We start from the raw sequence: 27,223 nt of genomic DNA on the forward strand, positions 1-27,223 counted from the left end.
TTTTATTTGTCTCATAAATGCCCCTGCCATGTGTAGGGGTTATTACGGGAGAAACGGCGGACAACAAACACAGGGCTGTCGGCACTCACATACACGGGGGGTCACACCGACGTCCGCATCAGTTATTGCCCACGCCCCCAGCCCTCGGAGGCGATCCCTATAAAAGGTGGAACCCAAAGAGCTCGAGGAGTTCGACACGAAGCTGACCAGTGAAGATCCAAGACTCGGAGATTAGGCCCTGGGACTCCCCGGTCTCGCCGTCCTTATAAGGGCCGAGCCGGGTAAGCCAGTGGCGCGGCCCAAGAGCTTCCAGACCGCTGCCCTTATCAGGGCAAGGCTGGTTAGCTGGTGCCGAGATCTGTGCTTGCCAGGGCCAGATCAGTCAGCCTCCCGTAGCCCAGTAGAGGAGGACTGGGGGACAGGACAGAGGGCTTAGTACTAGGGTGGGTTTCCCATAGTACGGGTGAAGGGGCCGATACCCCTTCAACTATTGTATCTGTCCCGGAGTTAATAAACAGTGTGTCTCAACTTCCTCATCGTCTCCTCATCAACTTACTACATCTGGTGTTGGAAGTGGGCCAAGCATGGATACGAGACGGAAGACTCGTGCCCAAGACCCAGGAGAGGATGACGACGAGGGAGGGGCAGTGCAAGACATCGCCGCCGACGTACCTGCACAACTGCTGCCGGCTCCGACATCGGCGGGGCCGTCGGAGAGGGCCGGGACGTCGACTGACGAGTTGGCGTTGGCTCACTCGCGGCTGGCGGAGCTCTTGTATGCAGCGGCCGCTATGCTGGAACAAATAACTCGCCTGGGGCCGGGAGGAGCGACGCGGCGGGAAGATGGACAACGCCCGCCAGAAACTCCCGCCTTTTCAACAGCGGGGCGACTCGAAAATCCCGCCACGAAGACAGTAGGGGCGGAGGGAGGAGTCCCAGCTCGTCACGCGGGAGACGGTGCCCAGCCAGCAGCCGCCACGTCATCGGCGGAGGCGGGTCGCGGTGGCAGCCTATCAGGGGTTGAAACGTCACCACCAGCTGACGCCAGCACCGACCATACAGTACGGGGACGCGCTACGGATGCTGCAAGAGACGCTCCAAGAGGATCGGAGACGGAGCCGACATTCCAGCAACGCCTGCCGGCCCTGCAGGTATTTGTTGCAAGCGACGGCGATTGGGGGGGGTTCCAGCGCCGGTTCTTGGCCCACCAAGAGATGGCAGGCTGGTCGGACAACGAGGCGCTGTGTGCTCTCCCGGCGTTATTGGACGGCGACGCCCTGGGCACCCTCACTGCTGCACCCAAGTCGGCACGCTCCACCATTCAGTCGGCGCTGCAGCTGCTGGCCACCGTTTATGGGCCGCCCTCCGATTGTCGCCAGCTCTTCTATGAACGGCAGAAGGGTGATAAGGAATCGCCACTCGCTTATCGCACGGCCCTGCTGTCATTGGCGAAAGACGCTTTCCCGCGTATGGATGAAGAGGGGATCGATGCGATGGTGGCCGAGAAAATTTTGCTGCTGGCTGACGATCTGGACTTCACCATCTTAGCGCAGGACGATGCGGATATGTCATCACTGCGGGCTGCAAGGCACATTCACGCCAATCTCATCTCCCAGCGGAGGAAGGCGAACAAAGCTGCTGCACGACACACCGTGGCGGCAACCTCTTCTGGAATGGAGGGAGCCTTCGCTGCGGATCGTTCTGCAGGATGGCGATCTGCCGAGCGACCGGCTCGGGACGTTCCAAGCCACCGAGACCAGCCCAAGTCCTCTGGAACGCTCGTCGTCTGCTATAATTGTGGCCTCCGGGGCCACGTGGCGTCCGGATGCCGGGCTCCTCGACAGCGCGGTGCGAGACCTGGAGCTGCGGACGGCCCTCCTCACAAGCCTTCGCAACATCCTCGGGCAAGTCATGGCACCCCACATGTTCGGCCTGCACACACACCCACTTTCCTATCACATGGTCCGATACACAATTCTCGGGGGTTGGGTGCTGGTGCGTCGGGTCGCGGCATGTCGGGGAGGGCGCTCCAACCGGGCCAATGGTCCGAGTTGGCTCACCGAGTTGTGGCTGCATCAGCGGGGTCGTCCGTTGTCGCGGGGCATATTGACGGGGTGGAGGTACGGCTATTGGTCGATACGGGAGCTTCGGCAACTATCATTTCAGATTTGATTTATAATATCCTGCCCGTTCAGAGTCGCCCGTTGCTCCCTGTCGATATACCGTTTTACGCTGCGAATGGGGGCTCGTTGGGTATTATCGGTCAAATTCGAGCGCAAATTTCGATAGGGGACATTAAACTATCTGGCCCGGTGTTCGTCTCCTCCTCGCTGGCTATTCCGTGCCTGTTGGGGACGGACTTTTTGGCCAAATTGCCCATCAAAATTCTGATTGACCAGCAATGCATCGAGCTTCCATCGGGCCGACGTATGACGTTCCTACCTGCCACCCCTGCCGTGCGTGTTGCCTGTGCTACGGTACAGGCGCTTGTTGCTCGGACGGTGCGTGTACCCCCGGGGGCACAGATGTTGGTACCCCTGCGCTTGCGTCGACCGTTCGATAAAGGAGTCTCTGACCGGGGCGTTATTTTGGGACCATCTAGAGCCGGGGTGAGTGGGCCAGATCTGGTGACGGCCCAGACTATTGTTAAAGGGGATGGGGACCCGTTTATCGCGGTCCTCAATGTCGGGACACGGACGGCAGTGGTTTCGCAAGGTACCGTGTTCGCACATGCGGTTCCGGTACCTGCGGAAACGCCGATCATTGGCCAGGTGGCCACCGATTCTCAAACGCGATTAGCCTCAGACGCTGACGAGGTTTGGCTGGATGCGTTGTGTGCTGAGTCACCTGACCTGTCTGACGCACAACGTGCTAGATTACGCGCCTTATTGCGAGAATTTTCCGACGTCTTCAGTAAACACAAATACGATATCGGATGTACCAAATTGCTACGCCACCATATTGACACCGGTGACAACGCTCCTATCCGCCAAAATCCTTTTCGGTTAAGTCCCGCCGAAAAGGATCATGTCAAATCGGCTGTAGATGACATGTTGAAATCGGACATCATTTCTCCCTCGACCAGCCCTTGGGGTGCACCCATAGTGTTGGTCAAAAAGCACGACGGGTCCCTAAGGTTCTGCGTTGATTTCCGGCGATTAAATAAGATCTCGGTGGCCGATGCTTATCCGCTTCCTCGAATGGACGAATCGCTGGATGCCCTCGCGGGATCGCGATTCTTTTCCACTTTGGATTTGCTCTCAGGATTTTGGCAACTTCCCTTGGACGACGAATCCAGGCCCAAAACAGCTTTCCGAACGCCGCACGGCCTCTTCCAATTCAATCGCTTACCCATGGGATTACACTCTGCTCCCGCGACGTTCCAGCGCCTGATGGAATTGGTCCTCGCTGGCTTGCAATGGGAGGTGTGTTTGATTTACCTGGATGACGTTATCGTATTCAGTAAGACGTTCGAGGAACACCTTGATAGGCTTCGGGCCGTCTTTCTCAAAATGCGCGCTGCTAATTTGAAATTCAAGCCACAAAAGTGCCATTTGCTGCGCGAATCTGTTAAATATTTGGGTCACATCGTCGGCCGGTCAGGTATCTCAACCGATCCCGCCAAAACGCGTTGTGTCAGCTCCTGGCCTATTCCCACCTCGGTGGGGGAGGTTAGAAGCTTCATCGGCTTTGCTTCATATTACCGCCGGTTTGTTGCGGACTTTGCTTCCATCGCTAAGCCACTACATGCCTTGACGTCAAAAGGGGTCAAATTTCATTGGGGGCCGGTGGAGAACGCCGCTTTTGTCTCTCTTCGGGATGCCCTGGTGGGGGCCCCGCCGTTAAGCTACCCCGATTTTTCCATGCCGTTCGTGCTCGACACGGACGCAAGCAATACCGGGATTGGAGGCGTGCTGTCACAAATTGTGGGTGGCGTGGAGCGCGTTGTGGCTTATGGTAGTAGAGTACTGTCCCCGGCCGAGCAGCGGTACTGCGTCACCCACCGCGAACTGTTGGCTATCGTGTTCTTTATCCAACAGTACCGGCCATATCTGTACGGCCGGCATTTCACCGTCCGTACAGATCATGCAGCGTTGCAGTATGCCCTACGAATTAACCAGCCATCGGGGCAGTTGTCCCGATGGCTCGAGATCATGCAGGATTTCGATTTTGAGACAACTTACCGGAAGGGGATTCGCCACACCAACGCCGATGCCCTATCACGCCTGCCGATCGCCCCGGATTGCACTTGTTTCTTGGGTTCGGGCCGTTGCAAATCGGCAAGTGACGGCCGGGATCGGGTTCTTGCGGCCGCAGTTGATACTCCTTCGGACGCTGGTCCTATTTCGGAGGGTGGGAGTGATTCCCTACTTGGCTTGTCAAGTACTGAGTGGGGTCGCCTCCAAATGGAGGATGCGACCCTCCTGGCGCTACGACGTCGCGCGGAAGGATCAGGTCAAGGGAAGTCGGGCGTTGACTCATGGGGGTGGTGCCAGGGCTTACTCATGCATTGGGACGGGACGATCCGCCGTCACAGGCTGGTGGTGCCTTCCACGTTGAGGGGTAGGGCTGTATGGGCTGCTCATGAACGGCTCCTGCACCTGGGTACCCTCAAAACACTTGCCATGCTCCAGCTTAATTACTTTTGGCCGGGCATGGCAAGAGACGTGGACGATCTGCTGCGGTCCTGTACCCAGTGTGCACAACGGAAGCCGCCGGCGAAGGGAGCCAGTCCACCGCTCCAGTCCATTTCGGTCACCCGGGTTAACGAGCTGGTCGCCCTTGATATTTTGGGACCGTTTCCTTCCACGCCGAGGGGTAATAAGTACCTGCTGGTTGGCGTGGAATATTTCACGCGATGGCCTATGGCTTGGCCCCTCGCCAACCAGTCCGCAGCGGCCGTTGCGGAGGCTTTTGTTCAGGGCTACGTCCTCGACAAAGGCGCTCCGGAACGGTTGTTGACCGATCAGGGAAAGAATTTCACTAGTACCCTTTTACACGAGGTATGTGGCCTTCTGGGTACAAAGAAAGTTCGTACCTCGCCTTACCATCCACAAACGGATGGGATGGTGGAACGCTTGCATAGGACTCTTACGTCCATGCTATCCCACCAGGTATCTGAGTCCCAAAACGATTGGGATCTACGGATCGGGGGAGTCCTGGCGGCATACAGGATGGCTCCTCACGCGGCGACCGGGTTCTCGCCATTTTTTTTGATGTATGGTCGCGAGGTTGACCCGCCTGTCGCGACTCAGCTGACGATTGCCGCGCCTCATGCTAAGTCGAAAATCGCCGACCATGTTAAATTTAACATCCTTCGCTTGGCGGAGGCACGGCAGGCGGCCATGCAAAACTCTGACTCTCGCCAGAAACAAAACGAGAGATTGCGGTCGCGCCGGACTCACACGCACGAATGGCACCCAGGCGACCGAGCATGGTTGCACTGCCCTCAGGTGCCATTGGCCACCTCGGCTAAGTTGTTGCGACCATGGAGGGGCCCCGTTGAAATTGTGCAGGTTGTGCGGCCTCAATGTGTGCGCATTAAGTGGGGGAAGCGTCGGTGGTTTGTGCACCCTTCACGGTTAAAGCCATTTTTTGCTCCGCACGCTTCCTCCCACGTAAATGGCCGAACATGTGGGGAGTCCTCTGACTCCGGGGGGGTGGGATCGATGCCAGCCTCTGATCCACTAATGACTGTCCCGTCTTCAGGAGCCCCAGGACTGAAGCCCTCTGGGCTGCCAGCCTCCCCCGTGGGGGGCGGCGCTGGCACGTCCGGGAAACCGGACGACCAGGCACCTGCTGATGCGACACCTGCCACTGACTCTACCAAGCCGGCCCCTTGTGACGGGCCCGCTGCACGGACTCGCGCCAAAACGCGCCGGTTGTTATGATTAGCTTTCCGCGCGTGTTCCGTTGCTGCGGAACCCGCTCATTGTATATATGTTTTTTTAATGGTTGTATGTGTGTGTAATAACGATGACCACGCTATCTGCTTGTTGCTTGCTGTCCATGTAAGTGTGTGCGTGTGTTGGGAATGGACGGAGAGTCTGCTGTGGTTGCTGAGTTTCAAAGGGAGTGTGTGCGCTGCTGCGTGGAGTTGTTATCTTGATGGTAAAGTTAATTATTAACGTGGGAGCGTCGGGTATCCTGTGCTGTACCATCTCGTGGGTCACCGTGCGCGATGGGCTTAATTGAAAAAAAAAATGTTTTTTTTGGGCTGTATTATGCTGCGAGGTGCTGTGTGCGATGCGGTCGTTGCATGAGAGGGAATAACTGTGTTGTGGTTGAAAAGTTACGACGGGATTGATGGTGTGTTGGTCGCCTGCAGATTTGCTTGCTATTGTGCTTCAATGTACGCGTGTGATCGCGATATGCTGATTGCATGTGCTGTTATACCGTTCTGTATATGTGTTGCGGTTCCGGGTGGGGGTTTTTTTTTTTTTTTTAGGGAACCATCGGTTGATGTTACGCTTGTTCTTGTTATTGTTACTGTTACGAGGCACACGTGTATTGACGGTGTTAATCTTTATTCTTGGGGGTTGAGGGATTGTTGCAGCCGGGACGGCTGCGAGCTGTACAGGGGGGGGTGATGTAGGGGTTATTACGGGAGAAACGGCGGACAACAAACACAGGGCTGTCGGCACTCACATACACGGGGGGTCACACCGACGTCCGCATCAGTTATTGCCCACGCCCCCAGCCCTCGGAGGCGATCCCTATAAAAGGTGGAACCCAAAGAGCTCGAGGAGTTCGACACGAAGCTGACCAGTGAAGATCCAAGACTCGGAGATTAGGCCCTGGGACTCCCCGGTCTCGCCGTCCTTATAAGGGCCGAGCCGGGTAAGCCAGTGGCGCGGCCCAAGAGCTTCCAGACCGCTGCCCTTATCAGGGCAAGGCTGGTTAGCTGGTGCCGAGATCTGTGCTTGCCAGGGCCAGATCAGTCAGCCTCCCGTAGCCCAGTAGAGGAGGACTGGGGGACAGGACAGAGGGCTTAGTACTAGGGTGGGTTTCCCATAGTACGGGTGAAGGGGCCGATACCCCTTCAACTATTGTATCTGTCCCGGAGTTAATAAACAGTGTGTCTCAACTTCCTCATCGTCTACTCATCAACTTACTACACATGCATGAGAATAAGAGTTGGCGTCTGCACTAATGCATCATTACATTGAAACTTACATTTTAAAATGTTTCCTGATGAACAGTTTTTAAACTGGCCTTTTAATAGTTACCCTATTAGTAGCTCTTGAGTAAAAAAACACACCCCTCAAAAAACAGAAAGTATTCCTACTGAATAAACTCGTTGGTATTAGAAGTAAAATTATAAAATGATATTCGCACATTGCATTATGGGAAGACTTCTTTTTATTGTCATGTCGAAGCACAATCCACTAAGTGATGGCCTGTGGCCAAATATGCCAGTTGGCTTTGTTATTCAGCAAACAGACAATGTTGAAAAGCAAGCGAAATGTTGACCGGTTGCGAGTTACATTTGATTCATTAGCTGACGTTATTATATCTACACAATCTGACCCAAAATTAATAATGCATCATTACATTGGTTGTGAGAGCCCGCCCATAACATGTATGGTCTATGTTATTAAAGGTGATACTCCATGTGGCTGAGTATGATGCTTTGGGATGTTTAGTGTGTCGTCTTTCCTTCGCACCTGATTATCACGGTTGGCTCCGTACGTTGCTTAACAAGTTCAACATGCATACACATACAATAACAGCCTACAACACGCACGGCATGGGCACGCTTCATCATCCAGCAGTGGGTTAACAAAAGTGGCTGTGCACGCTCGTGAAACTACACGCTGAAAGGACGCCGAGTTACGGATTTGCATCGATATTTGTGCTCGAATATGTCCACGCATTGAAAGCGCCTTGCGTCAACATCTCAACTTCAAACCGCAGTGGGACACATTGCTGCAACTGTTGCAAATCGTGGCAACCACCTTGGGTGGGGGAAGGCGGGGGCAATTGTCCCCCCTTCGCAGCTCGAGATTTCGTGCAGGATCATCCTGCAAGGATGGCCTCAGAGGCTTCTTTTACGAGCTCAGTGATTGGTGGGCGACTTTTTTTGTCCTTAGGTATTTTATTGACAAAACGACATCCGGTAGACAACACAGAGGATATGGACGGGGGTTGACACCAGCACAGACACAGTAGGGACTACAGTGCAATGTAAACCTGTCGACGCCGCATGTTTCAATTAACTGTGTCAATAAACTCTGCAACCCCTGGTGTCTTCCTTAGCTCTGATACCCCTGTAGGAAAAGGGGAGAAAGAGAGGTGAGTTTGGAAGGGGGAGTGCCTAAATGCCCTAATGCAGTGGTTCTGCAGCCTTGGTTCTTATGTGTACAGTGAGGGAAAAAAGTATTTGATACCCTGCTGATTTTGTACGTTTGCCCACTGACAAAGAAATGATCAGTCTATAATTTTAATGGTAGGTTTATTTGAACAGTGATAGACAGAATAACAACAACAAAATCCAGAAAAACGCATGTCAAAAATGTTATAAATTGATTGGCATTTTAATGAGGGAAACAAGTATTTGACCCCCTCTCAATCAGAAGGATTTCTGGCTCCCAGGTGTCTTTTATACAGGTAAAGAGCTGAGATTAGGAACACACTCTTAAAGGGAGTGCTCCTAATCTCAGCTTGTTACCTGTTTAAAAGACACGTGTTCACAGAAGCAATCAATCAATCAGATTCCAAACTCTCTATCATGGCCAACACCAAAGAGCTTTCCAAAGATGTCAGGGACAAGATTGTAGACCTACACAAGGCTGGAATGGGCTACAAGACCATCGCCAAGCAGCTTGGTGAGAAGGTGACAACAGTTGGTGCGATTATTCGCAAATGGAAGAAACACAAAAGAACTGTCAATCTCCCTCGGCCTGGGGCTCCATGCAACATCTCACCTCGTGGAGTTGCAATGATCATGAGAACGGTGAGGAATCAGCCCAGAACTACCCGGGAGGATCTTGTCAATCATCTCAAGGCAGATGGGACCATAGTCACCAAGAAAACAGTTGGTAACACACTACACCGTGAAGGACTGAAATCCTGCAGCGCCCGCAAGGTCCCCCTGCTCAAGAAAGCACATATCTGAAGTCTGAAGTTTGCCAATGAACATCTGAATGATTCAGAGGACAACTGGGTGAAAGTGTTGTGGTTAGATGAGACCAAAATGGAGCTCTTTGGCATCGACTCAACTCGCCGTGTTTGGAGGAGGAGGAATGCTGATTATGACCCCAAGAACACCATCCCCACCGTCAAACATGGAGGTGGAAACATTATGCTTTGGGGGTGTTTTTCTGCTAAGGGGACAGGACAACTTCACCGCATCAAATGAACGATGGACAGGGCCATGTACCGTCAAATCTTGGGTGAGAACCTCCTTCCCTCAGCCAGGGCATTGAAAATGGGTCGTGGATGGGTATTCCAGCATGACAATGACCCAAAACACACGGCCAAGGCAACAAAGGAGTGGCTCAAGAAGAAGCACATTAAGGTCCTGGAGTGGCCTAGCCAGTCTCCAGACCTTAATCCCATAGAAAATCTGTGGAGGGAGCTGAAGGTTAGAGTTGCCAAACGTCAGCCTCGAAACCTTAATGACTTGGAGAAGATCTGCAAAGAGGAGTGGGACAAAATCCCTCCTGAGATGTGTGCAAACCTGGTGGCCAACTACAAGAAACGTCTGACTTCTGTGATTGCCAACAAGGGTTTTGCCACCAAGTACTAAGTCATGTTTTGCAGAGGGGTCAAATACTTATTTCCCTCATTAAAATGCAAATCAATTCATAACATTTCTGACATGCGTTTTTCTGGATTTTGTTGTTGTTATTCTGTCTCTCACTGTTCAAATAAACCTACCATTAAAATTCTAGACTGATCATTTCTTTGTCAGTGGGCAAACGTACAAAATCAGCAGGGGATCAAATACTTTTTTCCCTCACTGTATTACAAGAGTATGTTTTATTTGCATTGTCACCACAAGTACTCCGTGTGGTCTTTGGTTCTTTCTACCCACGTGACTTTACCGATAGAACCAAAGAGTATGGATCCCTGCAGTCACGAACGCTTCAAATCAAGATTACTCGGTGTGGTTCATGCAGACTTGATTCCTTGCAAAAGGTATCATCTATTTGGCGTTTGAATTTTTTGTACACCTGTTGTATTGCCAGAAAGGGTGAAACCCTGTCTTATTTGTAATGCTTTGATACTGGCAAAAAGGTCCCATATCTCTGGTGTAGGCCACGTAATTCGCACCCAACTCATTTAATTAACACTTGACAAATAAAATAAAATATTATTTTATATATTCTTTGTTACTTTCGGTAAAGCCACATAGATAGAAAAAATAATAAAACAAATCAAGTAAACTTCACTTTATTCAAGTAAACTTAACTTTATTTTTCTATCTACGTGACTTTACCGAAAGAACCAAAGAATATGAATTCCTGCAGAAATACAAACTCAATGCAGGGTCCTGCATTGAGTTTGTATTTTTATTTTACTGTGATCCCGAGTCTATTAATGATAGGTGTTGTTTTAAATGTGGGAGGACCCAGAGAAAAAAACCACAGGGTACAGAGTTGCTAAGTGCATGAACACGGGGTCAATTGTATCTGTTACACATTATGTGGTGATGCTGCATTAGCAGTGGTGCACACAAGCACACATCACAAGTAGCCTCAACACAATTGTCAATAACACTGTGGCCTTCAAGGGATACACATACGACAGGCAACGATTCAGGAAATTGCCTGAATTCTTTGGATGTGCTATGAAAAAGGGCCATTACCCGAAACGTCGCCCACACAGTGTTATTGACGAATGAGATGAGTTTCAAATTCATTGCAACGTTCGCAGATAGCATCTGGCACCGTACATCTTCCAGTGTTGATAAATAACACGTGAATTTCCTACACATGATCAGCAGGAAATGTTCAACATGCGTTAAGACTGCAGAATGGTGTGTCCTACCAATGGAACACAACCAGGACAGCATTCGTGGACGGTGTCAATGATTTTCGCTGTCACCTTCGCCGGTCAAATAACGGGTTGGGGAAATTACACAAACGAAGCAACCACGATCATCACTCAAAACTCGCACAGCTGATAGATATAAATGGAGTGTCACTTTCAAGGCAATGACAGATTTGTGAAATGTGGCCTGACACATCCTCCTGCGTGCCCAAGTAAGAAGGGTGATGATCGCACACGGGATCACGAAACTTCACGCGTCCACGGTGGAGCGCCACGGTGGAGGGATGTTGACTACCTCGCCTGGTATGCAGGAGGTCGTGGGTTTGATCCCGACCCTGACGCCTGCCTGCTGTACATTTGGAGTTTGCAGTGTCTTTCTGTCATCATCATCATCACAGTGGCTATGAGATGTTGACTACCTCGCCTGGTATGCAGGAGGTCGTGGGTTTGATCCCGACCCTGACGCCTGCCTGCTGTACATTTGGAGTTTGCAGTGTCTCTCTGTCATCATCATCATCACAGTGGCTATGAGATGTTGACTACCTCGCCTGGTATGCAGGAGGTCGTGGGTTCGAGCCTGCTGTACATTTGGAGTTTGTCTGTGTGAGTCGTGCCCCCTGTGCATCAATCTGTCCTGGCCGTGATCGTTATCGAGGACGCAGGGCGCTTATCAATTAATGATGAAAGAGACGTTTTGGTAGTACTCTGCGTTGTTTTCCTTGTTCCGCTGCGTGATCCTCCTCCTCCTTGTCAACCGTGACACGACTCTCGCTCTCGCTCCCAACACCGGCCACGACACCCAAGGACTTTCCGAGAGGTTGACGAGGGTTGAAGATGGCATCGGTTTATTCGTCCGGCTCACAGCACACAGGGACGCCGACGGACCCCCTGTAATATCGACGCGCTGGCGTCACGATTGCCCCCCCGCCCCGCCCCGATACAGGTATCCCTCTCTTCAAAATGCTTAGGAATGCATCTCGTCCAGTGGTTACGTGACTCTGGCGACTGAATCACGCGCCTGCCTATACTGAGAGATTCACGAAGAGCGCGGCCGAATGAACCACGCGTGTATCATCATCAGCCAACCGTGACCCAGCAACATTCGCAAGGTTTAACAACGACTGCTTCTATTGTAGTGCACCGCTTTATCAGTAACACAAACACACTGGTTACACACTCGTCAGCAGTGGTCACGCGGATGATTTTTCTCCGGGGTTCTCCGGATTTCCCCCTCCACATTTAGAATCAACATCGCCACGCGTTCAGACTCTTTGGCTACTGCTATGAATGTGCACGTGACGACGATGATCCACTTGCTGGAGCTACCATTTGTGACAGCCGCGTCGCGTCTGAGAAAGAGCTGCCGAGCTCGGCGGGGAATTTCCTCTGCAGAACAACAACAACGACGACGATGACAACAACAACAAGGCGTTGAGTTGATGGTTCAGATGCGCCGCGTCTCACGAGTCGTGGGAACTCATCCGCGGTGCCACGTGGGGTCGTTGCCCTGCGAGACTCGAGGACGCATGCGCCTGGACTCACTCACACTCACTCACACTCGTGTACTCACACTCACTCACACTCACTCAGACTCACTCGCACTCGTGTACTCACACTCACTCATTCGTGTACTCACACTCACTCACACTCGTGTACTCACACTCACTCACACTCACCCTCTCAGACTGACTCACACTCACTCGTGTACTCACACTCACTTACACTCACTCACTCACACTCGTGTACTCACACTCACTCACTCACACTCACTCGTGTACTCACACTCACTCTCACTCACTCACACTCGTATACTCAGACTCACTCACACTCGTGTACTCACACTCACTCACACTCACTCACACTCACTCGTGTACTCACACTCACTCACACTCGTGTACTCACAACAACAACAACCGCCATTCGCCACTAAGTGGCGGTGACGTCACCACGACGCTTGTGCCAGGCCATGTGCACCTTGAGGCCACGTGAAGTGTCGAACGCCCGCTGGCAGGAGGTCACGGGGCAGACCCAGGTGCCACGGGTCGACTGACTGAGATGACTAGCTGATGCACCACCTGTGCCCCCTACTGTGCCAACTTGCTGTGCTTTAGCCACCTGGCGCTCCGCTCGTTGTTGTGAGCGTCTCTCCTCCGCCCTCCGTTGTTGTTGGAGGGCGACTGCCTCCAACTGCCCAGTAGCGTCCTTCACGAGCCGCTGGTACCAGTCATCGGCAAGTCCACTCAGCTCCACGTCCTCCTGTACCACATCACTCCATCTCTTCTCCAGCCCGTGCCGCGCCCGTTTAGCCCCCTTGATCCGGCCGAACAAAAGCTGTTTAGGCATGCGGTGGCTGGGCATGCGGGCTACATGACCCAGCCAACGCAGCCTTGCCTGCCTGAGGAGCTCACCGATGGGACTTTGCCCAGATCTTTCAAGGATTTGTGAGCTCCTCACACAATCCAGCCTGGTTAAACCCAGGATAGATCATAGACAGGCCAGCCTAAATGTTTCCAACCGGCGAAGATGCTCCATTAGGGGGGTCCACGTTTCGCAAGCGTAGAGAAGGGAGGGAATGACTGTGGCCGAGAAGACCTGAAGCTTCGTGTGGAGCGACAGACCAGGTAGCTTCCACACAGCGTTACGCAACCGATGAAAATATATTGCCGCTCGACTGATTCGGAGTGAGACCTCTGCTGTTAAACTGGAGCCGGTCATAAGCACACTGCCAAAGTATGGGAAACTCTCCACTCTCTCCACTACTGCCCCATCACCGATTGGCAGTTGTGGGGGTGGAGTGTCCGATGGTACAAAATACCCAGGCAGGTGCTTAGTTTTGGTGGGGCTGATGGTAAGGCCCCACCTCTTAGTGGCACGCTCCAGTCTCAGCAGCAGCGTCTCCAACTCCTCTTCTGAATGAGCAGCTATTACCAAATCATTGGCATACATAACGTGTTTGACCAATAGGGAGCCATCCCTTGATCGCACCCGGGCGTCGATCAGCCTCCCATTATATCTGTACTAGATGGAAATTCCCCTGGTACAGCTATTGAAGGCTTCATGAACTACACGGTCAAATTAGATGTTAAATAATGTGGGAGCCAGAGGATATCCCTGTCGCACCCCAAGGTGTACAGGGAAAGGCTCTGACTCCCGGCCACGTAGTTTTACCCGGGCCCGCTCACCATCATGAAGGTCCTTAACGATCGTGAGCAGAGGGTCAGGGACTCCGAAAGCACGAAGAACAACCCAGAGCCCAGGCCTACTGATGGTATCATAGGCCTTGACCAGGTCAATAAAGCAGAGATGTAGGTCTTGTTGGAATTCCCTACACCTCTGCTGTAGCAGACGGACAGAAAATATGGCATCTGTGCAGGACTGGCCTTTCCTGAAACCGCATTGGGGCTCCGCAAGCCTCTCCTCAGCGTGCCTAGCAAGGCGATGTTGAATAATCCTTGCCAGGACCTTTCGCGGCACACTGAGGAGTGAGATGCCCCTATAGTTGTTACAGTCTGTGCGGTCCCCCTTCTTAAAGAGGGGAACCACCAGGGCATCCTTCCAATCCTGCGGAACCCGTCCAGTGGTCCAGACTGTTGTTATGATGTCATATAGGGCAGTCTGTGCACAAACGCCACCCTCCCTGAGCATTTCACTTGGGAGATCATCTCTGCCCGGTGCCTTTCCTGGTCTCAGAATCTGGATCGCCTTCAGTACTTCCTCAACAGATGGCACCTCAGGCAGCCACTCACAGGGGGTGACCTCTTCCAATATTTGAGGCACCGCAGCCCTAGCAGGGTTATCGCCACTTGGGCCATGATGTTTTCCTGGCTGAGGGATTTCCCCTCCCCCAGGACTTCATAGAAATGCTTAGCAAATCTGCAAACCTGTTCCTAGGGGTCGGAGATTGGATCACCGTTTTTTCCCCCTAATGATGGTAATAGGTGTGGCGCTGCAGGTTACTTTTTTGATGGAGTTAAATAGTGATTTGTGATCGCGGGCCACTGAGGCAGACTCCATCTCCTCAGAAACCCGCGACCACCACCCATCCTTGCAGCGCCTTATGGCTCTCCGAACCTCCGAGCAAAGGCTGCGGTAAACCTCCTCATTCTCTGACGTGGGATGCTGTAGCCGATGAGAGTGGGCCTGTCGCTTTTTCTCAACTAACCTGAACACCTCCTCTGTCAGCCAGGGTTTCTGGGGAGGTCTGGACCGCGTACCCAAAGCAGCCATTGCAGCTGCATGAGTCACAGTCCTAAACCTCGCCCATTTACCCTCGACATCAGGAGGAGTGGGGGACGATGCCAACCCCAGCTGCAAGCGATGATGAAATTCTCGCTTGCAACTTTCATCAGCTAACTGAGACCAGGCCACTTTAGGTTGGAATGGGGTCCTGGGTGTACACCCACCACCGGAGTGGAAGAATGGCAGGCGCATCTTACAGATGACTAGTCGATGGTCAGAGGGCAGATCAGTTCCACGGTAAGTCCTGGTGTCAAGGACATGGGCTCGCATCCGCTGGTCCGTCACTATGTAGTCCAGCAGATGTTCTTGCTTGGACCCGGCATGCATCCAAGATGTTGTGTGGATGCGCTAATGCCAGAAGAGCGTATTGGTAATTACAAGGCCATGGGCTGCACAAAAATCTAGCAGCCTCCTACCGTTGTTATTGAGCTGATCTGGCCCATGCCTTCCAATCACTCCAGACCAGGTGCCAGCATCATGACCAACTCGGGCATTGAAGTCACCTAACAAGATGACTCTGTCCCGAGTGGTCACTTTAGCCAGCACCTGTGACAGGAGGTCATAGAAGGCATCTGACTCATCGGCTTTGCCTGCATCCCTCCACGGATGTTCGTCTTCGGTGGGGGCATAAGTAACCACGACCACCACTCCTCGCCTCCGGTTGATGGGAAGGCGAGTCCAAAGTATCCTGGGGCTTACAGCTTCCCACACCTCACCGCCACGCTCCCACGCCCCCTTCATTCTTTTGTTCAGAAGAAGAGCCACACCCTGTTGTTTGTCAGTCTCCTGCCCCGAGTGGAGGACTGTCCACCCCTCATGGTGGCAGGAGCCAGAACCGGTCCACCAGACCTCCTGAATGCCACAGCTCCCGACAAAGGAGTGGCAGCCTCTCCTCCGCAGTGAGCGTTCGAACATTCCACGTGGCCATCCGCAGTGGCTTTTCGTTGTTTCTGGAGGAGCCCCGAGGGTGAATATTCAATCTCCTGGCTCCGCCAATTGGGGTTTGGCTAGGAGACATCATAGAAGTCTGTCCCCCCGGGGCCTCCGGCACAAGCTTATTTGTTACATATTAATGTTTATATCGTAGTCTCGTGGTAATTAATTGAAGGTGGAGGGGTTACCAGCCCCTCGCACCCGTCCAGAGCCCCCGTTTAGCCACTGTGGTGGTCACAGACGCCATGAGGGGAGAGGCCAATGGGCATTGGTCCTCCCCACATAGCAATGTCCACGACAGTGTTGCCCGTGTACTCACACTCACTCGTGTACTCACACTCACTCACACTCACTCAGACTCACTCACACTCGTGTACTCACACTCACTCACACTCACTTGTGTACTCACACTCACTCACACTCACTCAGACTCGTGTACTCACACTCACTCACACTCGTGTGCTCAGACTCACTCACACACACTCAGACTCGTGTGCTCAGACTCACTCACACTCACTCACACTCGTGTGCTCACACACACTCGTGTGCTCAGTCTCACTCATACTCACTCAAACTCACTCGTGTACTCACACTGACTCACACTCGTGTGCTCACACTCACTCACACTCGTGTACTCACACTCACTCACTCACACTCATGTGCTCACACTCACTCACACTCGCTCACACTCACTCACACTCGTGTACTCACACTCACTCACACTCATGTGCTCACACTCACTCACACTCGTGTGCTCACACTCACTCACACTCGTGTACTCACGTGTGTCTCCGTGTAGGCGAGCGACGAGCAGCAGCAGCAGGAGGAGGCGGGGGGGAGGGGGCCGCGCTCCCCGCGCGAGGCGCAGCAGCAGCGGCCGTGGCCTCGGTGCGCTGATTGCCAATTAGCGCGAGTGGTACGGGTGGTGGGGGGCAGGCTGAGGGTGTGGGGGGCAGGCTGAGGGAGTGGGGGGCAGGCTGAGGGTGGTGGCGGGCAGGCTGAGGGAGTGGGGGGCAGGCTGAGGGTGGTGGGGGGCAGGCTGAGGGTGGGGGGCACGGATTAGGGTCGGGATTGGAGCCCCGGGCCGGCCTCCCGGGGGTGGTGGGGGGGGGGTTCGTAGGGGGCCGCTGCTGCTGCTGCTGCGCGGTGACCCTCGCGACCCCCCACGCAGCGGCGGTGCGGCGCGAGGCGGTGGCGGCCCGTGGGCTGCGGGGTCGCCGTGCGCCCTCACAGCCCAAACTCGCACCGCCCCCCCCCCCGCGCGCTTCGTGAGCCACTGCGGGGAGTTGTGGGTGGTCGCAGTGGTCGAGGGTGGGTGGGGGGTAATCCTGATGAAACGCCGAGGTTTGTTTTTGATTTGGGTTTAGTAAACACGCGACGTTACCCCAACGTTGGCACGTGGCTGTCCCAACGTTGGGCAAACGTTGGCACGTGGTTATCCTAACGTTGGGCGAATGTTGGCATGTGGCTATCCCAACGTTACCCTAACGTTGGAATCGTGGTTATACCAACAACGTTTATCGGGAAGCCGGGTGATATTGACTGAATGGGTTTTTTTGGCGGTTCGCGACGTAATCCTCATTTGCGCACGACGTGTCAAATCCACGTGCAGCGAGAATCGGATTGACTCACACGCAAAGCTGCTTAAGAGGCATGCGCGCGGTTCGTTGTAAGTGGTGGCGGTGGTGGCGGTGGCGCTGTGCGCCAGAGGTCACGGCGTCTTTGACAAATCGTGAGTCCGTTTCAGGTTTGCATTCGCGTGGCGATGCCACGGATCGCTCCGAGCTGGCAACGTTTCTGACGTGGTCGTTAAAGGAGGGATGATGATTGCATTGCTGTCAACCCCTTATCAGTGCATACCTTGGCAGACCAATTCAGACTTTATTGATCACCCCTTGCCTATTATAAATCTCAACGTTCATCCTACAAAGTGCCATCACAAGGGAGAAACACGAACAAATATATTTAAAAAATGCCCGTATTGAAACGGCTGTGCGCCGTATGGACCTGAAAACTCAACTTCCCTGTACAAGAATACGGCTAAACCGTATGGGTTGACAGGACTGTGATTGGCTTCAAGGTGGCCAAGCCTAAAGGTGGAGTGGCGGCCAAAGGAAGGAACGCGCCTGAGAGGGATGGATGTGTTAGTTGAATCGCGCGTGGCCGCGAGAGATGGCGGCGATGGCTTTTTAGCAAAGGCGTTCATCCAACGGTGGACAGAGCGCAGCTGAGAAAGAAAATGTTTTGCGATCAAGAAGACGCTAATTTCTAAAACATAGTTTACAAAGAGGATAGGAAGGCCACTGGATACGGCCCCTTAAACACATTGCCACTGTTGTTGTCTCGCTACAGAAGTAAAAGTCAATTTAGTTTAACCAGGTGAGAAGTCAAGAAACCAGGATGAATCTTGATTCGAAGCTTTCGTGACCGCAGGAATCCATACTCTGATGACGGACGCTTGTGTTGCGCCCGAAACGTCGTGATCTATTTTATTTTATACCTATGTGACTTTACCGAAAGAACCAAAGACCAGGATGAGTTATTTGCGATGATCGCTATGCATAATGGCAATGGAGTACTTTGGTGACAATTTTCTTTTAATGAGGCAAATTTTGACCATGACGCCGGCACACAATGGCCTACGCTTGCCAATGATGCCAGGGGATGTTTAACGTCCGCTGAGTGAAGCAGACGGTGCATGGTATCATAATTGTGTCTGTTAACACACCGCGGTATTAACCAGGGCGGCCACCGGATTCTAAACCGCGAACCTCTGAAACCAGGTGGCGAACGAACGACCGCGTGGCCACGTCTCTCCGCCATGGAGTGACTGGCAGCTGATGGACATCTCGGCACAGCTCACCGTAGGGTGTGGGTAGGTCAGCTGTGGCTCTTGCCAGGATGTGGAGATGTTAACGACATCGCCTGGTATACAAGAGGTCGTGGGTTCGATCTAGACCCCTCTATATTTGGAATTTGCATGTTCTCCCCGTGGTCGTGTGGATTTTTCTACGGGTCCTCCGGTTTTTACCTCCACATTTAGAAACAATATCATGCGTTTGGAGTGTTTGGCTGCTATACACGTCCACGTGATAAGTCATTTGTGGCCAGGTCGCTTCTGAAAAAGAGCTATATGGCTTAGCGGGTCTTACCTGGTAACAAAACAAAATTTTATTAATTTTAATTAAAAAGTTGAGTTTTAATTTGGGATGGGCCTCGAGTGGGACGACGCCATCCCCACGCCCTGCTGGGGGGCAGAACGACCACGTCCTACCTCGACCCCATCCATAGAGTCCATGGGCCCCAGACCAGAGATCTCACTTGTCGGTGCCACCTGGGGTTGCATCACTTTGGTGGTCCCAATGTCTTCGTGTGTCCAATATAACGGCGAGTCGTGATATAGCTCATCCGAGCTGGCATTGTGCGCCCGTGTGCACAGGCTGCTAGGGGCCTGTGCGGTGACGTGAGTTGAGGCGACGTTGGTGCACAAAAATCATTGCGAATGGGCGTATTGGCGGTACACTGGTGCAGCATAACACACCCGTCCTCATAAAAGTCTAAAATTAAAATTTTAATCAGCGAATCTGTTTTTATCAGTCTTTAGTTCACCCTGTGGCCAAGTTTGACGCGATTCGAATCTGTATTCAGTCGACTGAGACTTGCTAAAAAGAGGTCAACATTGACCGTTGATTTTGGGCACAAGTCAAATCTGTCGAGGGCACGAGGAGTCAAAACACGGAGCAGCCCATCGTCATCAGGCTGGGTGCTGCGATACGGCAACACTGTGAAGCTTCGTGTTCGGCCGCTCGTAAAAAAAAACAACACTCGTCTTCCAACTGCTTCGACATCACGAGAACTGATTTTGACGCGCCACCACCCGCAAGGATTTTCTGAGATTCTTCCACCAGCTGTGGTGTGAGTAGCAGCTGCAGGATTGCATGCCGCCGTGCCGTTTGTACCTGCCAATCAGTGGCGCATTCATTAAAGTTTTACTGGCAACAGCGACCGGGTTCCTGACTCTCCGAACCAGGGAATCGATTCTGCAAACGGTTACCGGTTACCATTTACCGGTTATCACGCAGCATACGCGATCATGAGCCACGGAGACCAGGTTTGCGGTGGTGTGTGTATTTGAGTTTATTTACAACGCGGGTGTGTGCAGGTGTGGGCCCGGTTATCACCCACACGTAAGCAGCGTAACGGTTTGCTGGATTCATTTGAAGCATGCAGCAGTGACTTGAAGCTCACTCAAGACTCGCGGGTGATTTTTTTTTAAAGACCACAAAACTAATAACGCATTGCCTTGTTAATCCAGTCACGTGACATGGGTCACCAACGCAGCCGCAGCACTTTGCAACCACTGAAACACTGAGCGGACTTCACACACGCGCGCACCACCGACTACAGCGGATATATAAATACCAGGAGAATATTTTGCCACACCGAGATGAAGGAGGCCGATATGCGACCGAAACGGCTGTTGTCTCGTTGCAAAGTGAGATATTTACGAGGGAGCGCAATGACACCGATGCAAGGGGATGAACAATCGAGTAATAGTTTGGTGTTTGACGGTGCACGCTCTACTGTCTATTTGACGAGGGGGTTGGGACCTACGAGACCTCAGATAAGCTCAGACATCAACTCACAACACGACATAACTGCAACAAAACGGGCCCGGTCATGTGTGGCCAGTGGTGTGTGGCCAGTGGTGTGTTTATGGTTGCCACCTGTCCGAGTTTGACCAGGGCAATCCGGGCAACTGGCATCTGCTGTTCTGAGTGGCAGGACTCGATCCGTACCGAGATCTGGCGCCGGTATCGAGCTGAAACTTGATCACAGTTTTCATAATGGCCCCGGGCTGAATGAGAAACACGTCCCATGGTTCGTCTGCGGAAAGGGTGGCCACCCTCGCTGCGGCGCTCCTGGAGACTGTCGCATCCCTCGCTGCCATCGGACAGATAAGACGCGCCTCAGCGGACACATGCCTTCGTCCGCCCGGTTCAAGGGGCCCTTTGACATCGCCGATTGCCGAGTCTGTGCCCTACAAAGCGAGGCCGTTTGCGTGCCGGGCGCAATATATCATCAACTCCATAGTCAGCGGGATTACGAGGCAACAGCAGCAGCAGCAGCAACAACAACAGTGACAGCAGCAGCAGCAGCGGCAGCAGCAGCAGCAGAAGCATATCACCGACGGGCGGTGGGGTTTGGCAGGTGGCCTGCCCCGTGGAGAGGATCAGCTGTGGCTCTAATCATACATAAACTAATTTCTTTTGAACTGCTTTTTGTGTGAAGTCCGTTGTCCGTCACCCCGCATCTCCGATTAGCACGGTTGGCTACATGCGGTGGAGCGAATGACGTTCAAAGTACACACGTGATGGGGCCCTGTGTGGGGCAGCGCTATCCACACGCCCTACTGGGAGTCAGGACGACCATGGCCTCCCTCGGCCCCGTCCAGAGTCCATGGGCCCCGAACCAACTATCTCACTTGTCGGTGCCACCTGGGGTTGCATAACTCTCGTGGTGCCAATGTCTTTAATGCGGCTAATATAAAGGTGAATTGTGAGATAACCACTTGAAATGAGTGGGGATAACAAGTATTTCAGTCTCATTAGCCATATAAATTGGTACATACTAGAGAGCAGTGTTCTTCACTAAATTTTCAGAGTGGTGTCGCTTTGGCTGCCGAAAAGACATCGTCAGTGTGAGGGCCGCCACACATTTGAAACCATTGGGGGTTTGACAGCATCATGATGATGATGGGGGTGTTTTCACAATTTGTTGCACTGTCAGGGGCCGCACTAAAGGCCACCAGTGGCCCGCAGGCCTTGCAATGAAGAACACTCGACGAGAGGGTTGCTACCCTCAAGTCGTACCAACTTCTTCTCTGGTCCGTGGGACTCGTAAAAAAAGCAAGAGTGGGCAGTGACAACTCTCGAACAATACGGTTGCGGTGTACGCATTCCAAGGATTTGTGTTTGTTTACTGTCAGCAAATAATACGGAGTTGTGAATAAAGAAGGAGCTTTATATACGTGAGGCTGGTTAACTCTTGAGCCTATGATTCTCTTTGAAGAGAAGGAACACGGAAACTTCTGGTTTATGACATTCCAGGAAAGTTTAGGAGCTGGCGTCATGGGACTTGGTACGATGTAGAGACTCTCTGCAGAAATACTTCCTAAGATGTGCTGGCGGCACATTTCAAGTTGAATTCTTTTCACCAGGTGTAGAACTCCACGAGGCGAGGATGAGTCTCGTTGATGAAGGAGAGAGGGTCGCCGAAGTTAACCGCGGCTCAGCGGGCGGCAGTCGACCCTCGGGCCGAGAAGCGGCACTGGGATTCCTCCCGAGGTGTCATCCCGACGTTACGAGAGGTCGGTAAGCAAGGGGGGTGGGGGGTGGGGGGTGAGGCAAGATACCCTTGCGGTGCTGCAGGAGCTGAACATTGACACCAGTGGGTACTCATCGTGGACAGTCGCACGATCTGGCACAGAGGCGCCGCTCAATCACCTGATGCCCACACACACGCACCACACTGCACCCGAGCAGCTCTGCACCCTCAGACGGTGAATTCATTGCTGTTACGGTGTTGCGACTCAAAGATTAAGTGCCCTCCAAAGTTGTTACTATAAGCAATATCACTTTCAGCCACTCTACATGTACTGTTTAAAAAAAAAAGATTAAGTTAACGCATAGGTTTTCACAGTCAATGTTGCGATGCACGATTGTTTTTTTTTCTGGGTCGGTCAAGTAATGATGTTGCCGAATGTATGTCGTGAAACCCTCTACCTCAGTGATGGGCAACCCAGACCAGTTGGTGGGCCACATGAGCAGCCCTCCTTCACCTTAGCGGGCCGCATGCTTGCTAATCGTGCTTCTGCACGAATCATGACCCCCCCTCCCCCCCGCATCAGCCTAGACACACTTAGACGAGGCCACCATGAGGGGCTGCACGGGCTATACTACTATATATATTTTTTATTTTATTTTACCAGGCAAGGCCCACTGAGCTATTCGCTCTTTTTGAGAAGCGACCTGGCTGCCACAAATGACCTCTCAACAAAGTGGCTCATCACGTGGTAATCTATAGCAGCCAAATACTCTTACACGTGGAGGGAAACACCGGAGGACCCGGAGACAAATCCATGCGACCATGGGGAGAGAGACACGCAAGCTACAAATACACAGCAGGCGCCAGGGTCAGGATCGAACCCACGAACCTCCTGTATACCAGGCGAGGTAGTTAACATCTCACTATCGTGACACCCCCCCCCCCCCCTGCATGCGACCCGCATGCTGCAGGTTGCCCATCACTGCCTTACCACCTGGCATTGCAAATCAAACGAAATTGTGACGTGTACAACGCAACAAAGTATTGTGTCAGCTCACCGTGGGCGAGTTGAAGAAAGATATCTCACAATCGAATTCAGAATTAAAACACGACGTGTCACTAGACGACGCGCCAAGCATCCTCAGGACAGAAGCCAGCAAAGCGATTCCAGCTTCTGACTGATTCTGGCTTCTATTATGAATCGTAAATCTATTAATGCTGGAATACGGTATGATACACACATAGTTTGCATCTATGCTGCAGTACATTGTTACATGCTGCAATCAATAGCTCTTGCAATGAGCACCGAAGACTAGTAGCATAGAAATGTCACGTAATATCACATTACAATGGTCCCTCGGTTAACGATATTAATTGGTTCCACGAAAACCCTCGTTCATTGAAATAATCGTTAATCGAATATAAGAAATACATGTTAAAGGGGCTTAATTTGTTCCAAGACGATCAGAAGTTAATAATTTTCACCCTAAAAACATAATTTATAATATTTCAAAACGCAATTTTTATAAATAAACAGAAGAACATATTCAAGCATGAATGTTATTCGAAACATGCATAAATAACGAAAAAAAACTGCATAAAATAAGAATTCTTACCTTAGGCTCTCAAAACGCTCATCAAAGGGTGGGTCGCTGATTGGCTGAGGTCTGCCGAGTCCACTCAGGGAGCGCTCCGATTGGCTGAAATTGGTGGCTGCGTGATATCGTACACACATACCGCTGATGGGAAATGTATCGCTAAGAGAAACAATGGGGGGACCCCTATGGGAGGCAGAGCGTTAATCGAAATATCGTTAATCGATGGCATCATAAACCAAGGGACCACTGTACGTGCATCTGCAATGAAAAAAAACCCGGAAAAAATGCAACCCACTGTTCCGAAATAAAATGCCCCTCTCTGCGCGCTAACGACGAGCAGCTCGCGGGCGTGGCTCGTGATCTATCACGAAGAACGAACGCGGTGCTTGTGACCGTGTAACACGCAAGCGGGAATAATGCATCACCCTTGCAATAACTTGGCTCGACTCGGCTGCCCTCAACTAAGGGTTTAGTTTGCATTGTTCTCTAAATCGGAGTTTTGGTGAAGGGTGGTTTTTCTATCGTTCGCTGGTAAACTGAAATGGCGCGGTGGTACGGCGCTTTTCCAAGCACGTCCGGTGTGCGCGATGGCGAAACTTATATCAACCGGCTCTTTAAAAGCGTGACGGAAAATAGATGGTGCTCATCTCCTGTCCGTAGCCCTGAGCCAGTAGCGGAGATTCCACATTTCTAGCGAGTCTATCCATAGGACAACCGCCGTTGGTTCCCTCGCATCTGAGCCGAGTTTCAACCGACGGAACTTTGCATCGTTAACACGAAAGTCGACGTAGTGTTCCCGTCATAAGCCAGGCCAGGCAGGTATAACGACGCGGCAAGGGAGAGGCGCGTGTTGGCCACGGCGGAGTGCGCGGAGCGGGCCGCCGCTAGAGGCCCTGCTTGGCGAGGGCGGCCGCCACGTCGTGAGCGAGCGAGTGCAGGCGCGGGGGGACGTGTGCCGTGCCGCGGGCGCTCGCCGGAGAGAGCGGCGCGGAGGGGCGGCTCTGCGGCGAGCCCTCCAGGGAGAGTTCGGGCGACACGAGCACGATCTCGGCCCCGTGGTCCGTGCGGGCCTTGGCGTTCTCGCGGAACGTCAGCTTGCGGCTCTCGATCTGCGAGGCCGGGCAAGATGGGGAGGCGGGGGGGGCGGTGTTACAACGTTGTGACCTGTCGAGCCCTTGCGAATAACGACGATTTCGACTTGTAGTAACGCGCCACCAATGCCACCACTGCACAGTGGTCGCTTCTTGCTCTCGGAAGAGAGACAGAACGACTCGGAGACGCGAGCAGAAACCTCAGACGAAGAGGGAAGGTAGCCATGCGACGAGCCGGTGCCAAATTCCCCCTCAAGTTCTGCGATCCTCTACATATATTAGGGTGCTGCCGGCCAATTAATGACTGCTTACACGCGGAAGGAAAGCGGAGCATACGGAGAAAATCCGTGCATGCGGGTGAACAACGCTCTATCCCACACCGACGGATCAGGTGTTGTCCACGTTTTGCTGTACCGCCTTCTCCTGGCGAGCCAGGGTATGGCACCTACTCGAAGCCCGCGGGAGGGGAGTGCGTGATTCACCAACCCTCGCTGCCTCTGCAGTGCTGGAGTACAGATGTGCATCACTATCGCCTGCCATATTATTATACTGATTATTTGTGGAAAGGGGAATTCATTTTTTTTATTTAACAATGTTACAACACTCATTGGTTCTTTCGGTAAAGTCACGTATGTAGAAATAAAATAAAATTTAAACAAATCACAAATAAAATAAAAATAAAAATTTTATTTAAAATAAATCACAAATAAAATAAAAATTAATTTTTTGTAAAATGTAATGTTATTTTATTTGTGATTTATTAAAATTTTATTTTATTTCTACATACATGACTTTACCGAAAGAACCATTGAGTATAGTAATTCCTGCAGTCATGAAAGCTTCAATTCTAGATTAATGTTACAACATTTACACACATTTATGTATGTTGAACTTCCACGCTAATTGTAGATGCAGGAAATATAAAAATAGAGTAATTTCTCATATTCAGTTTTTTATTTAAAATATTATCATCATAGATGGGGTATTTAACTTTTATTACCCGGGTGGTGTTGGCTATGCACACCGGCAATCCAGCACTGTGGAGAGGGCGAGGGTTGGTGGGTCACACACAGATGTTCTGAAACGTCACGGTGCCATATCCTGGCTCACCAGCAACCTCCAAACTAATGTCATCGGTCCCATCTGTGCGAGATAGATCTTTGTCTAATAACTCTCTTCATACGCCTCAGTAATTATGCTGGAGCAGTCAACACCTGATGACGGTTGCTTGTGTTGCTTCCGAAACGTCGTGATTTCATTTATTTGTTTTCAATTTAATCTATTTTGTATTTTTTTACCTACGTGACTTTACTGAAAAAACCAAAGAGTATGGATCCTTGCAGTCACGAAAACTTCAAATTTAGAATTAGATTTTTGTTCCCTGGTGGGTTTTCTCTCGGGTGCTCCGGTTTCCTCCCACACGTGTCAACGCTTGTTAACCGGCTGACGACATATGAGTATACATTGAAGAGTTCAGAGCGTGGGCAACTGTCGGTAGTGCTGGCCCATGACACTGACCGCTGCCTTCAAGCTTGGGTCTGCGGTTCCTCGGCGATTGTGAGCGGTCCAATTTGCATGAGCTATGAATTTATATATTAAATAAAACATCATTTAACAAAGCTACAACGTTCTTTAAAAAAACATCACACATTGAGTCATCAATCATGTTGCTTATTATTATGATTATTATTTGTGAATAGGGTATTTACCATTTTATTATTATTGTGCAGAATTGTACCATATATATTTAAGCTGAGCTGCATGGATGCAGCAGCAGGAGATGGAACTGCTTTTTAGTGCTTATATCTCAATGCTAAAATAAAATTGCATTAAAAAATGTAAACATTAGAACACATTAAATCTTCAACAATACATTGAATGAGTTTAGTTTGTTGTCCTTCCCCCACACCTTTGGTTGGCGCGATTGGTTACTAACAGTCGTGCGAAAGATGTTCAACATACAGTACATACACACGTACGAATGTGCGGCATCATAGGTGTTATTCAGACCCATGCTAGTAACCATATAAGAAGAGA

General features: G+C 51.7%; 2 protein-coding genes across 5 annotated transcripts in view; one reads left to right on the forward strand and one right to left on the reverse strand.

The window, feature by feature from the left end:
• Positions 1-70: 70 nt before the first annotated feature.
• On the forward strand, positions 71-7,055 carry LOC133355611 (uncharacterized). Its single transcript, XM_061572968.1, has 2 exons — positions 71-1,904; positions 5,710-7,055. The coding sequence occupies exons 1-2, from the start codon at positions 585-587 to the stop codon at positions 5,722-5,724; spliced, it is 1,335 nt and encodes a 444-aa protein (XP_061428952.1). The 5' UTR covers positions 71-584; the 3' UTR covers positions 5,725-7,055.
• A 13,238-nt stretch (positions 7,056-20,293) lies between these two features.
• LOC133355619 (microtubule-associated protein 2-like) overlaps positions 20,294-27,223 on the reverse strand; it is a 71,012-nt gene continuing 64,082 nt past the window's right edge. For all 4 annotated transcript variants that reach the window (XM_061572982.1, XM_061572990.1, XM_061573004.1 and 1 more), the window contains one exon: positions 20,294-25,204. In XM_061572982.1, the coding sequence (XP_061428966.1) occupies positions 24,980-25,204 (225 nt within the window). In that variant the 3' untranslated portion in view covers positions 20,294-24,979. The remainder of the gene's footprint in view (positions 25,205-27,223) is intronic.

This window comes from Lethenteron reissneri, chromosome 7 (genome assembly GCF_015708825.2).
Source record: "Lethenteron reissneri isolate LAM-NWPU_2019-01 chromosome 7, ASM1570882v1, whole genome shotgun sequence".
Lineage (NCBI taxonomy): Eukaryota > Metazoa > Chordata > Hyperoartia > Petromyzontiformes > Petromyzontidae > Lethenteron > Lethenteron reissneri.

Coding starts and splice junctions, on each gene's coding strand:
- LOC133355611 (XM_061572968.1), top strand. CDS start 585: ATGGATACGAGACGGAAGACTCGTGCCCAAGACCCAGGAGAGGATGAC.